This window comes from Xenopus laevis, chromosome 3L, assembly GCF_017654675.1.
Source record: "Xenopus laevis strain J_2021 chromosome 3L, Xenopus_laevis_v10.1, whole genome shotgun sequence".
Classification (NCBI taxonomy): Eukaryota; Metazoa; Chordata; class Amphibia; order Anura; family Pipidae; genus Xenopus; species Xenopus laevis.
In genome coordinates, this window is record NC_054375.1 from 21,936,248 (window position 1) to 21,953,044 (window position 16,797).

At 39.0% G+C, this 16,797-nt stretch overlaps 1 protein-coding gene across 1 annotated transcript; it reads right to left on the minus strand.

Annotated features, from left to right (window-relative positions):
- Positions 1-1,262: 1,262 nt before the first annotated feature.
- Positions 1,263-16,792, minus strand: atox1.L (antioxidant 1 copper chaperone L homeolog). Its single transcript, XM_018251945.2, has 4 exons — positions 16,671-16,792; positions 11,661-11,736; positions 4,571-4,713; positions 1,263-1,507 (listed from the first exon to the last, which is right to left on the minus strand). The coding sequence occupies exons 1-3, from the start codon at positions 16,674-16,676 to the stop codon at positions 4,589-4,591; spliced, it is 207 nt and encodes a 68-aa protein (XP_018107434.1). The 5' UTR covers positions 16,677-16,792; the 3' UTR covers positions 1,263-1,507; positions 4,571-4,588.
- Positions 16,793-16,797: the final 5 nt, after the last annotated feature.

Sequence of the window (16,797 nt, forward strand, 5' to 3'; positions counted from 1 at the left end):
CCTCCATGTAGATTGGAAAAATTCCGGCCCTCAGTACCATAGAAGTTGGACAGCACTGTTCTGGATCATTGTCTCTAGAAATGAATAACTAGTTGTTAAGGTAGCCATTAACGTTACAATAACAATAAGATTGTTAGTTTCAATACACACGTGTAGAGCCGAATCGCCAGATATACAGGTAGAAACAATAGAATTCTACCTGTTTCTGATGATTCAGCACTAACAATGGACGATCTTCAGGTGCCTTCAAAGGAACCCGATAAAAATTTTCCAGATTGCCGACCGTTATCCAAGTCTTCGGTCGGCTCGTCTCCCACCATACACGCATCGAATATCATGAGGAATTTGGACGTGCCAGTGTAAAAGTCAGACTCGACTCAACAGCCCAGTTCAAGTATGTCCGCTGTCCGGTAGTGGGCCGCAGGGGGAACCCTGCATTAGAGGACATTATACACAAATAGCGGGGTACCTTTATTCCCCATACAAAGGATCACTGCACCAGAGGCCAACCCCTTAGACTAGAGGAAAAGAACTCTCATTTTAAGCAGCGTAGGTGGTTCTTCATATTGAAGGCAGTAAGGCTGTGGAATTCCTTGCCGGGTATGTTGTGATGGCTGATTCTGTTAATGCCTTTATGAGTGACTTGATGATTTCTTGGACAAGCATACAATTAGTATAGATATTGGTAATCATAGTTTATACGTCTATATGTGAGTGTATAGATAGCTCAGCATGAGTGTGTGTAAGTATGTGCACTAAGGGTTCATTCAGAGGGGTTGAACTTGATGGACTTTGCTCTTTTTTTCAAGCCAACTATGAGGTATATTCATCAAAAAGTGAAGTTAGGGATCACCACAGTCCGCTAGATTGAAATACCGCCTCTCTCCATTCAGCTATATGGGATTTCTCTAACTTCATTTTTTGATAAATCAGCATAATGCCCTTTGCACATTGTAGGCAATGTTCTACCTAGACCTGTAATGCAGATCCAGCAATCAGATGAGTTTGCCATTCTAACCAGGCTTGATCAGTAAGTGCTGGTTGCAGTGGGTTTAGATATAAACCTAGTTATTCAAGTTTAGGCCAGTGCAATAAAATGTGCAGGACCTAGTTTCTATGGATTTGTATCCTAAGCATAATGCATCTTTATTACATTGCCCCATCATGTATCCATTAAAAGTTGTACATTGGATTTGCACATAATCTCCAGGTATTTTTGCATCTCAAATATGAAGATAGGAACTTGAATTAGAAAACAGGCACACAATTAAGTGAATTTTTATTTTAAACATGCACATGACAGAAACTCACAGTAATAGAGTTAGGAAACAGGTAGAAAAACCATGCACATGATAGAAACCCACAGTAATAGAGTTAGGGGAAAAAAGGTAGAAAAAGCATGACACAGCTCGATTGTTGGTTAATTTAAAGTCTTTTGCACTATAGGTATAAATACTCTTCTTTACACAAACACGAATACCCACATATAGGACATTTTGTCTTCATTCTGCAAAAAAACACAAGAAGAATTAAATAGTAAGCCAATTTAGAGAGTACTAATTCTGTAGTATGCCATACAGTTTTGGTCTAAAGTGCTCAAAAGGGACATTATAGGATTGGAGAGGCTCCAGCGAAGGGCAACTAAGCTGATGTAAAGTCTCAGCTATGAGGAAAGACTGGCCAAGTTGGGGTTGTTTACATTGGAGAAGAGGCACTTAAGGGGGGATATGATAACTATATATAAATATATAAGGGGATCATATAATGATCTCTCTAATGTATATTTACCAGTAGGTCCTTCCAGCTGACACGAGGGAACCCATTCTGATTAGAAAAAAGGAGGTTCTGCCTAAATATTTCTAAGCATTTTTTTTAGAGTGAGAACTGTGAAGATGTAAAATTCTCTCCCTGAATCAGTCATGCTGGCTTATTCATTAGATAACTTTAAAGGAGAACTAAAGCCTAGCTAAAGAAGTAGGTAGAAATGTTCTACATAATGTTTTGTGCTTCTGTACCAGCCCAAGGCAACCACAGCCCTTTAGCAGTAAAGATCTGTGTCTCCAAAGATGCCCCAGTAGCTCCCCATCTTCTTTTCTGCTGATTCACTGCTCATGCTCTGTGTTGCTGTCACTTACTGAGCTTAGGGACCCACTCACAATAGGCAGTACACATAGAATAGAAATGTCCCAATATAAGGATGATTAGTAATTAATACAGATAATTACTACATGGCAGCACAGAAACCAGTGCAATTAGCATCAGCATTTAATAATCAGCCCTGAGTGATAGGGACTCGCCCCAGTTCCTAGGGCATAAAAAATTAAACATAAATATATAAAATATAAGTCCCAAGACTCTATCTTCAGTTAAAAATCTAAAATATTTATTCAGTGTCATATTAAAAAGGTACATACTGACCCCTTATAGCCCACCTTACGAATTTCATACCACACCTATGATTAAGTACCGGATGGTATGAAATGCATAAGGTGGGCTATATGGGGTCAGTATGTACCTTTTTAATATGACACTGAATAAATATTTTTTATTTTTATTTTTCTCCTTGCTTGATTTATTCCACTTTTTTTCCACTTTCTCTGGCAAATATTATTTCAGCTCTACGCTAAAGGAATGCTTAAGGATGTTTGCACAATATATTCAGCAAAAGGTTTTTACTGCGTTTAAATGTGGAAGATCATCTAAAAATAAAAGTTTGTGGCTCAATCTGACTGCAGAGACAGAAGCCTTTTGAATCTATAACAAAGGGGTAGAACATTACAGTGAAATTTCACATTTAAATAGACCTATGCTACCGTTTTAAATTTTTTTTGGGCCAACAGTGAGTCAGACATAGAAAGAGAGAAAAACAGAGCATGTAATTTCAACTTTCCTCCTATTATTTAAAACTATTAGCTGCTATTAAACTCTATTTTATACTCTATTGCAAAGATAATGTAAAATACCATGGGTTTTGGAATGTAGGTTGTATTATGATTATCCTTTATTTCATATAGCAATTAAATATTATGCAGTTCATTATAGAGAGAATGTTCATTATTTGCATTAGTCAATGCCCCTGGCGATATTACATTTTAAGTTTCATACCACATTTACAATAGGGTCAATTTAATTAATTTTGAGCCAATAAACTTTGGAGGGTGAGAGAAAACCCCACGCAAACACTGGCAAAGCAATCACACTCCATTGAGGCATTTCCCAGTGCTGCAAGGCACCACAGTTAACCACTGCACCACTGTGAATATGATTGCATCTGATATTCAACAATGTTTTGCTAAGAAGAGCTGGATTGAATGCAGAGGTACAACGGAAGCCGATAGATGTGATTGCTATGGCTAGAAATACACTAGCAGGGTAATACTTTTTCCCATATGAGAGCTGGCCCCAATGGAATCTCATGAACACCAATGTGTAAGAAGTCATACCAGCCAGCACACGATTAACACAAATAAATAACTATTTATGTGTTACAAAATGTACACAAATGTGGCAGAGGAAGTTTATGCTTTGGCTACAGTGCAGGCAAAACGAACACCCATTCTCTAGAAAGCAATGCAGAGGCCTCGCAGCTCTGGTGCACTCATCTGCATTTATATAAACACAGCACCCTCTGCTGGTAAAATACACAACTGTCAAAGTGTCAATAATGTAAGGATTTAGATGCAGTTTTAGATTGCTAAATCATTATAAAATTCAAATTGAGACCATACAAAATGTAATAGCTGGATCATAAGATAAAAAGTGAAAGAAGTTCCATGTCTGACTTCATTGTTTTTAGTCACTGCAAGTGAAATTACAATTATGGGCAGAGAATACAATTTGGAGGCTACATAATCACTACTAGATTGCTATTCTTAGACTTCAATACAATAGTACCTCTATTTATGACCAGTAAGGGCTCATCAGCTATATCTGGATTAAGTCAAATACTGAAAGCTCTGTATATGAAGATCTAAGGATCCCCTAATTCAGTTGTTCTATGTGCAGAGAGAGGCAAGCAAAATGGTAGCTCCCACCCATACATACAGTATATACGAATGCTATATACTAATGCAGAATAATAGTGTAATAAGGCATAGAGGCATCCACAAAAATATTTTAAAACAGTCATAATTGGGAGCTCTGAATGCTATCTATAATAAGCAGTATGGCATTTCACACATTGTTTTTTTTAATATACACATGCAGGGAATGTATTGCAAGATCCCCCTGTCCTCCTGTAAACAGAATAATTTGTATAAACAAAACCCCTAAACTGCAGCTTTGAGATAAGAAGCTACAGAGGGCTTATCCATGGACTGGTAATGTTTTACTAGCTTCTTCTCTGCAAACCGTGACTTGGCATTAGCAGGAAGTGTTAAAATTACAGCAGTTTCACTTTCTTGCTTAGCGCAGTTAATGTCTTAATTAAAACAATAAGCAATAATTATGTTCAGCATAAGACTTATTTATTGAGTTCATGTAAAAAGTGGCACGTTTTGTCCCTTTAAAGGATAGCACAACACTAACGCGGCCAATTGCCAGCTAAATAGCTGCCATCTTTTCCTATTACCTTTAGGGACTTGGTCCGTTATTTGCAACCCAGGTACTTTGCTTCCTTTCCAGTTTTCTTCAGTGTTTCAAGCAACACGTCCACAGAGAGATTGGATTCAATTACCACTTTCTTGTTGGGTAAATCTATTTCATACTGGACTCCTGTTGGAAATAAAGCAAAAAGCAATAGATATAGTCATATGTTTCATGTTATAAGCTTGGCTGCACTCAGTCGCCTCTAGGTACAACCAAGCAGCCACTATGTGGTTTAAATAGCAACCCTCCTAGAAGCTATAAAGATACTATAGAGCTATCTGCAATTAGTTTTCATTTTTAATTATTTGTGGTTTTTCTCTCCAGTTTGCTATGTCAGCAATCTGGTTGCTAAGCTCCAAGTTAACCTAGCAACCATGCATTGATTTAAACAAGAGGCTGGAATATGAATAGAAACAGGCCTGAACAGAAAGAGGAGTATTAAAAGTGAAAATAATACATTTGTAGCCTTTACAAATCTTACTTCTTAGATGGAGTCAGTCAGAAGAAGAAGGCAAAAACTGTGAAAAAATAAATAATGAAGACTAATTGAAAATTTGTGCAGAATTAGTTCTTAAAGGTGAACCACCCCTTTAAAGTTGCTGCAGGCTTCAGTCTGCACAAGTATGTGGATGAAGGGTGGGTGGGGAGTAAGTGTAGTTGAATGCCCCCTGTAGCTCTCAGTCTTTTTCACTGCACATGCTGTGGGTTCTCACAATATACAGTATATACTACTGTACATCATATAAGTCACAATAGTAGACTCATTATTAATGCATTTAGAGTCACATTACCTAGGAGCACAGAAAGTGTATTTGTAGGGTGGCTCTAATTTTTTTTCTTTGCCGATAGGTCTAAGAAAGTCACCTTATGTCACTACATTATTTTAACAGGGGTCTGGTGTTAAATAAGGACATAACTTCAACATGAAAGACACTGTGGCAAATGGAGTCTTGGCTGGAGAGAGCTGACTTCACATTGTTTCAAGAGTCAGAAGCAGGAGTGCAGTAAGGTACAGACAGATACTGCTCTCAAATGTAATGCATATTAAGAAGTTGTTTAAAATTAAATTTTCTTAATTAGGCAACATTTTATGAAAGAAAGAAAGAAAGAAAGAAAGAAAGAAAGAAAGAAAGAAAGAAAGAAAGAAAGAGAAAGAAAAAGAAAGACACTTGTTTGCTAGTGTATGACCTCTGTTAGGCTGCTTAAGAATTCTCAGCACAAGCGGACACTTGGTTGGCCATGCTGACTGCTAAGTGGTTAATACTGGCAATGATGCTGTAAGGAGACAAATACATCTCTAAAAGATTATACAAATAAACAGTTGATATTTCTATTATGCCTTCGTCCGGAGCACAGGCATGTCATTGATTCTGTGCAGCCACACCTATATTACATCCATCGTATTTACCCATATCTTGTTACACATATTGATCCCATTTCCAGGCAAGCACTGTATAAAGAGCTGATTTAGCAATGCATTTCAGGTTTACCTTTCCCTTGCATATACAGTATTTATTTGCCAGCTATTTTTAATATTGCATGTGGAACATACAGTAGCTCTTTTTTAATGTAATTGTTTCTCCACTGGGGAAAAGGGAATTATACAGTCTCACACAACAACTCAGCTTATTTGCCTGTATAATGAGAACATCCATATTTAACAGGAGAGCACAAGCAGCACAGATACATGGAATGATGGAGCTGATTATACAAGGATGTAAATCATGTGTGAGATGGTGAAACAGAAATTAAATAAAAATGCATTGATAAATGGCATTTTCATTAAAGGAGCTTTTGTACCAGCCGAAAGCGACCACACTCCTTTAGCAATGAAGATCTGTGCCCCCGGTAGCTCCCCATCATCTTTATTGCACATGCTCCGGGCTGCTGTCAGTAACCTGCCGATAGGTCTAAGAAAGTCACCTTATGTCACTACATTATTTTAACAGGGGTCTGGTGTTAAATAAGGACATAACTTCAACATGAAAGACACTGTGGCAAATGGAGTCTTGGCTGGAGAGAGCTGACTTCACATTGTTTCAAGAGTCAGAAGCAGGAGTGCAGTAAGGTACAGACAGATACTGCTCTCAAATGTAATGCATATTAAGAAGTTGTTTAAAATTAAATTTTCTTAATTAGGCAACATTTTATGAAAGAAAGAAAGAAAGAAAGAAAGAAAGAAAGAAAGAAAGAAAGAAAGAGAAAGAAAAAGAAAGACACTTGTTTGCTAGTGTATGACCTCTGTTAGGCTGCTTAAAGGGATACTGTCATGGGAAAAAAAATTTTTTTCAAAATGAATCAGTTAATAGTGCTGCTCCAGCAGAATTCTGCACTGAAATCCATTTCTCAAAAGAGCAAACAGATTTTTTTATATTCAATTTTGAAATCTGACATGGGGCTAGACATTTTGTCTGTTTCCCAGCTGCCCCAGTCATGTGACTTGTGCTCTGATAAACTTCAATCACTCTTTACTGCTGTACTGCAAGTTGGAGTGATGTCACCCCCTCCCTTTTCCCCCCCAGCAGCCAAACAAATGAACAATGGGAAGGTAACCAGATAGCAGCTCCCTAACACAAGATAACAGCTGCCTGGTGATCTAAGAACAGCACTCAATAGTAAAAACCCATGTCCCACTGAGACACATTCAGTTACATTGAGAAGGAAAAACAGCAGCCTGCCAGAAAGCATTTCTCTCCTGAAGTGCAGGCACAAGTCACATGACCAGGGGCAGCTGGGAAATTGACAAAATGTCTAGCCCCATGTCAGATTTCAAAATTGAATATAAAATAATCTGTTTGCTCTTTTGAGAAATGGATTTCAGTGCAGAATTCTGCTGGAGCAGCACTATTAACTGATTCATTTTGGAAAAAATGTTTTTTCCCATGACAGTATCCCTTTAAGAATTCTCAGCACAAGCGGACACTTGGTTGGCCATGCTGACTGCTAAGTGGTTAATACTGGCAATGATGCTGTAAGGAGACAAATACATCTCTAAAAGATTATACAAATAAACAGTTGATATTTCTATTATGCCTTCGTCCGGAGCACAGGCATGTCATTGATTCTGTGCAGCCACACCTATATTACATCCATCGTATTTACCCATATCTTGTTACACATATTGATCCCATTTCCAGGCAAGCACTGATTTAGCAATGCATTTCAGGTTTACCTTTCCCTTGCATATACAGTATTTATTTGCCAGCTATTTTTAATATTGCATGTGGAACATACAGTAGCTCTTTTTTAATGTAATTGTTTCTCCACTGGGGAAAAGGGAATTATACAGTCTCACACAACAACTCAGCTTATTTGCCTGTATAATGAGAACATCCATATTTAACAGGAGAGCACAAGCAGCACAGATACATGGAATGATGGAGCTGATTATACAAGGATGTAAATCATGTGTGAGATGGTGAAACAGAAATTAAATAAAAATGCATTGATAAATGGCATTTTCATTAAAGGAGCTTTTGTACCAGCCGAAAGCGACCACACTCCTTTAGCAATGAAGATCTGTGCCCCCGGTAGCTCCCCATCATCATTATTGCACATGCTCCGGGCTGCTGTCAGTAACCTGAGCCTGAGCTGAGGGGCTAACTCACAATATACTACATCATATAGTATACAAGACAAGGCTCATTAGTAATGCATTCAGAGTCACTTTTCCTGGGAGCACAGAACCCAGTTAATTGTGCATGAGAATTAATTAATAGTCCTGTAGCATGAGCGCTTATGCCAACTATAACTTCACTTTATGCTAACGTTTTGATTATTTCCCACAAGCAGCTTCTCACATCAGCTCAGAACATACTGAGCTCACTGAGCCTGTGCAGAGGCACTGACACTCAAAGATGCCCAACGATCTAAAATAAGGGAGCTCCTGTGTACAACTTTGAAGGTCTGGATTGCTACCGTTAAGTGCTGCTGAACTTCTTGGCTGGTAAGTAAGTTCAGCTTACAGTACGTTATACAGCATTTCTGGCCATACAGGCTGAACAGGGCACCTCTCCAGACCAATCTAATGTTACAAATGTGCTGATGCACAGGTCAACAAAAAGCAGACCCACACCCAACCCCCAAATCTACACGACCCATTGTGCCTTCATCATTTATATACCCCGCAGGATTTTCCTCTGATGTGACTAGAAGGGGCGGGGTATGCAGCCACGAGTATATAAATAAGCACACTGTAAAATCAATAGGGATGCACCGAATCCACTATTTTGGATTCGGCCGAACACCCGAATCCTTTGCGAAAGATTTGGCCAAATACCTAACCAAATCCTAATTTGCAGTGGAAAGGAGAAAACATTTTTTACTTCCTTGTTTTGTGACAAAAAGTCACGTGATTTCCCTCCCCGCATCTAATTTGCATGTGCAAATTGGGATTCGGTTCGGACTCAGCCTAATCCGAATTCTGCTGAAAAAGGCTGAATCCTGGCCGAATCCCGAACCGAATCTTGGATTCTGTGCATCCCTAAAAATCAAGGATGGAGTGGGCCATGGTAGAGTTCGGCCTGTGACCCACAGCACAAACCAATGTGAAAGCCTTCACTTAGGACAGAAATTTATAAATTATGGGGAAGGTATTGGTTCTGTTGAAGGTAATCCCTTCCTTGACTAGATCAGTAATACGTCAGGCACTCTTGGTTATATTAAAGATGTAACAAAATAACGAAATATAGATTTGGGAGCACCTTCCATCAATTAGAGAAAAAGTGGATAGTATGCAGGGTCTGAAGTATGAATCATGAATGAAAAGAGAAAAAGATCTGACCCTTGAGACTCAGGGATGGGGAGATGCAATCTCAAGGGTCAGATCTTTTTCTCTTTTCATTCATTATAATAAAGATGTAACTGTAGTCCCATAGGGAGATCATTTAGGAATCATCCAAACAGGTTTTTGTTATCTGTACAAACTAACCTGAATATGAGTGCCGTAGAGAATGCAGAATCAAACAGTTGCAGCTCCTCAGAGTGATACATGCACAATAATGCACTGAATTATATTGTTAAATGTATCTTTTTAATTAGACCCCTGGGGAATGTAACTGAACAACATGCGTACCTCTTGCCTCTGCCCTACATGTACAGTCATAGAGGCTTTGCAAGATTAGTTGCAAGCTAACACGTCTTGGTTTGCAATCATTTAAAGATGGCATTTAACCCATCAACTTTCTGATGCATTGATTAATGCAAATTGTGCTAACTATCCTTATGAATTGATCCGTCAGAATTTAGGCTACGTTTCAAGTCATATATCTTAGGCTTGTGTGCACTGACTATTGCAGTGAAGGTTCACCCCAATGGATGCAAGTTTAACAATAATTTATAAACAGCCAGATGCCAAGTAGGTATTCTGTAAGCATTCCAGCGGCAACAAGTTTCCCCAAGCACTCACACCATTAGACTTGACAGGGCATCACTATAGTAGATTCTTTTCCATGGGGTAATATCTCCCACTGACTCTCATTGGTGGGGTTTTTGGTAGTTCCACTACCTGGTACTCATAGCTCACCTTCTTGAGGTGGAGAACTTGTCAAGGAGGTAAGCATTCTACTAGCCTCTGGACCTACAGCCTCCCTTATCCCTACTCTTTTACCTCAGGGAAATGTCAACACTCTTATTTTGGTTGTACATGTTTTTTTAAGAGCATATTTATCAAAAGAGCTTACCACTTTTTCACCTTTTGATAAACCTGTAAAAATCCTATACAATTAAGTGGAGAGTGGGGAAATTTCCTTCTGGCTAACTGTGGAGCCATTCTAGTCAGGGATGGATGGGGGGGGCCAGGGCCCAACCGGGGCTATTGTCCCGGGGGCCTCCTCCAGCTGCTCTGGCCCCCACCACTGCTGCAAAGCCTCCACTGGGACCCGGCCCCTGCCACAAGACGCAGCAAGACCACCACTCCAATCGCGCGCACACACACACGCATGTGTAAATTTCAGTTTCTGTGACTGAGGCAGGAGAGCGGTGACAGAAGAGGGCAAGCTGCTGTGTAGCCATGGGGTAGCCATTCAAGCTGCAAAAAAGGCACAGGTTACATAGCACATAACAGATAAAACACCATTGTATTGGGCAGGGCTTGTCTGTTATGTGCTATGTAACATGTGCCCCATGGCTACAGAACAACTTATTTATATAAACTATAGTAGTCTTTCTGATGCAAACACACAGATTTTACCAGCACTCTCAAATAAAGTGTTCGTATGCCTGAGTACATACGAACACAAATCATCTCCATCCATTCCAAAAGGATCAGCACTCACAGGACTTAAAATTCTGAAATGAGTTTATTAGTAAAACAGCTTTAGGCCTAATGTTTCAGCCCCTTCAGAGGCCTTTCTCAATGAGAAAGGCCTCTGAAGGGGCCGAAACATTAGTCCTAAAGCTATTTAACTAATAAACTCACTTCAGAATTTTAAGTCCTGTGAGTGCTGATCCTTTTGGAATGGAGATATATATATATATATATATATATATATATATATATATATATATATATATATATATATATATATATATATATATATATATATATATATATATATATATATATATATATATATATATATATATATATACTTTAAAAAGCTTTCATTGTATGGTGTTCCTTTAATATACTGATGTATTTTCCATGTTGAAAGAAGTGAAGTACACAACATACAAGGCATGTTATCGCTGCCAAAGCTCGAAAATATAAACCACATCCTTAGGTAATTCTAAACCAAAATCAAAGTTAAACTACATAAACCTAAAACAATTGGAAAACCAAAAACAACTTATATATTAATTGAACCTGGCATATAGCTGTAGAATAGCTGTTAAATACAATCCAAAATTAACTAAAGCATTGTTCTTAGAAACATAACTGCTCCTGCCATATCCTCCTTCATAGAAGCTCTTAAATCTGATTTGATTATTTTCAGTGCTTCTATTTAGTTACTAGGAGTCGATGCATTTTTGGAGACTCCACAACTCCAACACCACAGCTCTCGCAGAGCGTAAGGATTTTTTGTTTTCCAGCAATGCACTGGAATATAGAGCTAAATTAGTGTTTTGCTTACCTTCTAACCGAGAGAGAACACGATTCACAGCATTGGAGCAGCCTTCGCAGGTCATATCTACAAAGAATTCTTCTTTCTGAAAATGGAAAAAAAAAGGATTTAAAGGAGAAATAAAGCCTAGAAAGAATATGTTCTAAACATTATACAGGGAGTCCCCGAGTTACAAACATCCGACTTACATACAACTCGCACTTACAAACGAAAGCTGTTACAGTAGTGTACTATGGTTTGCTTGGCCTTTATTAGCATTTAGCTCCCTCTGGTGTGTGTGTCTCATTTAATAAGTAAATGTATCTGTTCCAATGGACATAGAAATTCAACTTAAGAATAAACCTACAGACATTGTACATAACTTTGCACCAGCCAGGACTTCAAAGTTCCCAGCATCTTCTCATTGTCTGATCCTGTTAGGGAGAGAAGATGCGCATTGGATCGCCAAATGTAGGAGAGAGAAAATAAATGATGATGATGATGATGATGATCAGTACCCGCTGTCCAGTAGATCCATTCCACTCTGGTCAGTGACGCATTTCGTGACTATGCTAGTCACTTCATCAGAAGCCTGATGAAGTGACTAGCATAGTCACGAAACGCGTCGAGCCGGGCACTCCCCTGCCCTATCTCCAATGTTACATGTTTTTGAAACAAGACTCAAAAAAACTTGGATTTTAACCAATGATCTTCATGAGACATATCCTGTGACTGATCTGGAGATCCCCAAGTGCGCTTCTTATTGTGTTCCTCTGATCCTGTTAAGCCATCTTTGGAGTATCAGTGGCACTGCATGTGCTCTGTGTACTCTTGGCTGCTGCTGAGAAACTAAGCCAAGGCATTATTGCAAATCATCCACACATCAACAACATATTCTGATGCAGAATGTACTGGTCTCTATGCTGCTATGTAATAGGAATCTGAATTCATTATTAATAAGCCTTGTCTTTTAGATTGTATATATAGTGAGTAATGTATCCCCTATTGTAAAATATAGGAATATTATAAGTCATGGAACTCATGTGACTGACTGCACTAAACACCAATTATACAACTGATGACATCACTAAGCACTGTTTATAAAGATATCATTTACAAGGTATTCATGGCTCTTGTGTATTATATATTTATGTAATATTTATGATATGCATCCCTTTAGCGGACAGTAATCTATTCATTCTCAGCATCATCCAACAGTATTTAGGTGGAGAGAGTTGTAGCCCAACAAGAGCTGAAAGGGCAAAGGCTGGAGAAACAAATGGCATGTGCTGTTGTCATCTCTATGCATCTGCGTAGGGCACAACAAGGGGGGGGGGGGTACAGTCGCACAAAAAATTTGTGGTTTACTGTAGTTTTAGTGTCCTAATCTCTCCCTTTCATTGCAAGTTAAACTGTAGGGTTGCAGGTAGAAGTTTCGGCAGCGGGTATAGATGCGGCTCGGTGGTTCTCCAGGGTTGCAGGTTGCAGGTCTTCTCAATTGCGAGTTTTACTCATTTTTTTCTGATCACCCCTATGGGTCGGGTAGCAGGTCCAAGCAGGTAAGTATGTGGGGTTGAGGGTCCGGGTTTAACATATTGGTTCCACGCAGGACTCTACCGCAAGATGGCTTTCACATTGCCCTTTTGCCTTGGGTGCCAAAGCTCCTTGTCCTGGGTCTGGCAGTGGTGCCTGCAAAGTAACAATGCGAGTCTGGAGGATGTTGCTGACCTATCCCAAAATCTTCCCCCAACTGCCACTGTCACAAAATCTTCCCCCAACTGCCACTGTGGCTACATGGCTACTTCTGACTGCAACTGTGACTACAGCTTACTGCAACAATACTTTAAGACACACATATACCACGAAAACACTTTTCCTGGTGAAACTTTGCCTGTTACCATAGAACCCTGATAAAAAGTAAATGAAAAACGAAATGATCAAAGTGCAGTGACCTCAAAACTGCCAATAGGTTCAGTATATATACTGTTCTGCTATTCATTTGCTAAATATTGCTTTGTGTCAGTACAGGCAATGGGTAAACATAGGGGAATATGATTGTCTTTTCCTAGGTCTGCTATCATCCGTTGCCTTGATTTCACACTAGGAGGTGCACTTTCCATACCTCCCAACATTTTGGAAATAGAAAGAGGGACAAAAGGATTTTTGACCAAGCTCATTTTCGTGGCCACAACCACTAATTAGCATGTTCATTTTACAATATTTGGCAGTTTATGAACGTTTGGACACATTTTTTTATATTTAATTTTGAAATCTGACATGGGGCTAGACATTTTGTCAATTTCCCAGCTGCCCCTGGTCATGTGACTTGTGCCTGCACTTTAGGAGAGAAATGCTTTCTGGCAGGCTGCTGTTTTTCCATCTCACTGTAACTGAATGTGTCTCAGTGGGACATGGGTTTTTACTATTGAGTGCTGTTCTTATATCTACCAGGCAGCTGTTATCTTGTGTTAGGGAGCTGTTATCTGGTTACCTTCCCATTGTTCTTTTGTTTGGCTGCAGGGAGGGGGGAAGGGAGGGTGGGTGATATCATTCCAACTTGCATTACAGCAGTAAAGAGTGATTGAAGTTTATCAGAGCACAAGTCACATGACTTGGGGCAGCTGGGAAATTGGCAATATGTCTAGCCCCATGTCAGATTTCAAAATTGAATATAAAAAAAATCTGTTTGCTCTTTTGAGAAATGGATTAAGTGCAGAATTCTGCTGGAGCAGCACTATTAACTGATTCATTTTAAAAAATTGTTTTTCCCATGACAGTATCCCTTTAAGTTAACATGAATCTGCCTATAAAGTGAATCATGGTTATCACAGCATCTGTAGGGATACTGAGAATGTGTGCCATTTCACTAAAATGGTAAGCTTTCCACTGTCCAGATACTGATTGGTCATTGTGGTTGGCCAATAACCATGTCCGCTTGCATATGAACATGTTTCCATTAGATGAATATATACATCTGGAAACCCATTATCCAGAAAGCTCCAAATTACGGAAAGGACATCTTCCATAGACTCAATTTTATCCAAATAATCCAAATTTTTAAAACGGATTTCCTTTTTCTCTGTATTAATAAAACAGTACCTTGTACATGATCCAAACTAAGATATAATTAACCCTTATTGGAAGCCAATTCAGCCTATTCAGTTTATTTAATGTTTATGTGATTTTCTAGTAGGTTAATGGTATGGAGATCCAAATTATGTAAAGATCCATTATGCGGAAGACCCCAGTTCCCAAGCATTCTGGATAAAATGTCACATATTTGTATATATATATATATATATATATCTATATATATATATATATATATATATATAGACATATAACTAGATAGGTGCACTCAGATAGCCATGTTGATGCATAGGTGCTGGACAAAAATTCATATCTATAAAGCAAAAAAACTTCCACACACATAGGTCTTGATAAAACTTATCAAGACCTATGTGTGCGGAAGTTTTTTGCTATATATATATATATATATATATATATATATATATATATATATATATATATATATATATATATATATATATATATATATATATTCTGATTAGAAGAAAGGAGGTTCCGCCTCCTGTTGATCCAGGGACTAGTCGAATTGCCATTGTGGAGTCAGGAAGGAATTTTTTCCCCCTCAGGCAAATTGGAAAGGCTTCAGATTTTTTTTGTTGATACTGGCAGTTAGGCAGGTTAAAAAAAGTTAAAAGGTTGAACTTAATGGACATGTGTTTTTTCAACCTAACTATATTACTATCTAGGGCAAAAAACAAGTGTTTACCTAAACTCTTGCCATAACATTAGTCTTGGTGCAATGTCGCAAAGGCATTAGCACACTTTGGGGGTTATGTAATAAAAGGCACTAAGTTTTCCTAGGGGCAGTAACTCATAGCAACCTATCAGCAGGCAACATTTACTAGTCACTTGTTTAAATGCAAACATCTTATTGATCGCTATGTATTACTATCCAGTGTGTGCATATGAATATTTGCGAGGAATTGTCATCACAATGGCAACAACCATTGGGGCCCTGCATTCACCCCGATAAAACACAGGATATGGGGCGTTTTTTCAACGAGGGCCAGATTTGGTAAGGTGAAAATGTGGGGGGGGACCATTCAGCCTGACATTCTTTGAACCATTAACATTGAACTCATTTAAACAAGGAATCGCGTAGCCGTAATATTTTGGCTCATTAGTGAAATGGTCTATACTGCTGCCTGTGTAATGAAGGTGCTAGCAATAGACACGTACTGACACATAGTGATGCCATACTTCTTTAGTTTACTGTACTGGCACGTCAGTACGTCTATTGACACCTTCAGCCCTAAAGAAGTATGCGAAAACAGCGCTTCACTACGTTCAAGTACGTGTCTATTGCTAACACCTTCAGCACACAGGCAGCAGTATAGACCAAGTGGCAGATCATTTCACTAATGTGCCCAAATATTACTGCTATGGGATTCCTGATCACACTGTGCTGGGGGGCATCATTATTATTAATTTTGTGATGGAGGCCGAGGGCTAGTGTAAATTTGACTATGGGCCACAATTGGCCCCAGGCCACACTTTGGACATGCCTGATCTGGGGCATCAGCCCCTAGATGACATCCCCAAAGAACAGTTATGTGTCATAATTAACCTTCCAGGAGTAAATAGGGCTAATTCTCACCCTTCAGCCTGGGTGATAGTCACATCGTTTGGGAACCACTTAACTAGTGACTACATTACACTTTTTATATTTAAAAAAATAAATAAATATGCATATACTTATCTCTCATCTAGTTAAATCACTTCCCTATACCCATACTACAGGCTACAACTCATTGTGAGTTGGAAGCCTCATCCCCTTATCTAGTTAAAATAAACGGTAATATCGACACTTCCATCTAGAGCTGTGTAAACAAACACACCGAACGATGGAACGTTGTTGCAGACCCATTGTGTTAGCGGTTACAATTCCAGCTGCGCTTATGTGGGCAGCGTTGATCCGCTGTTACTAAACGACACTGGCGGATCACTTACCGGCATGGTTGTGAGTCACGCGTCCAGAGCGCTGTATAGTTCAAATCGCTCAGCTCAGCTCTGCCTGCTGGAAGGGAAGCCCTGATCACGTCCAGCCCTGTTTCCTGTCCCATGACTGAGAGGAGGA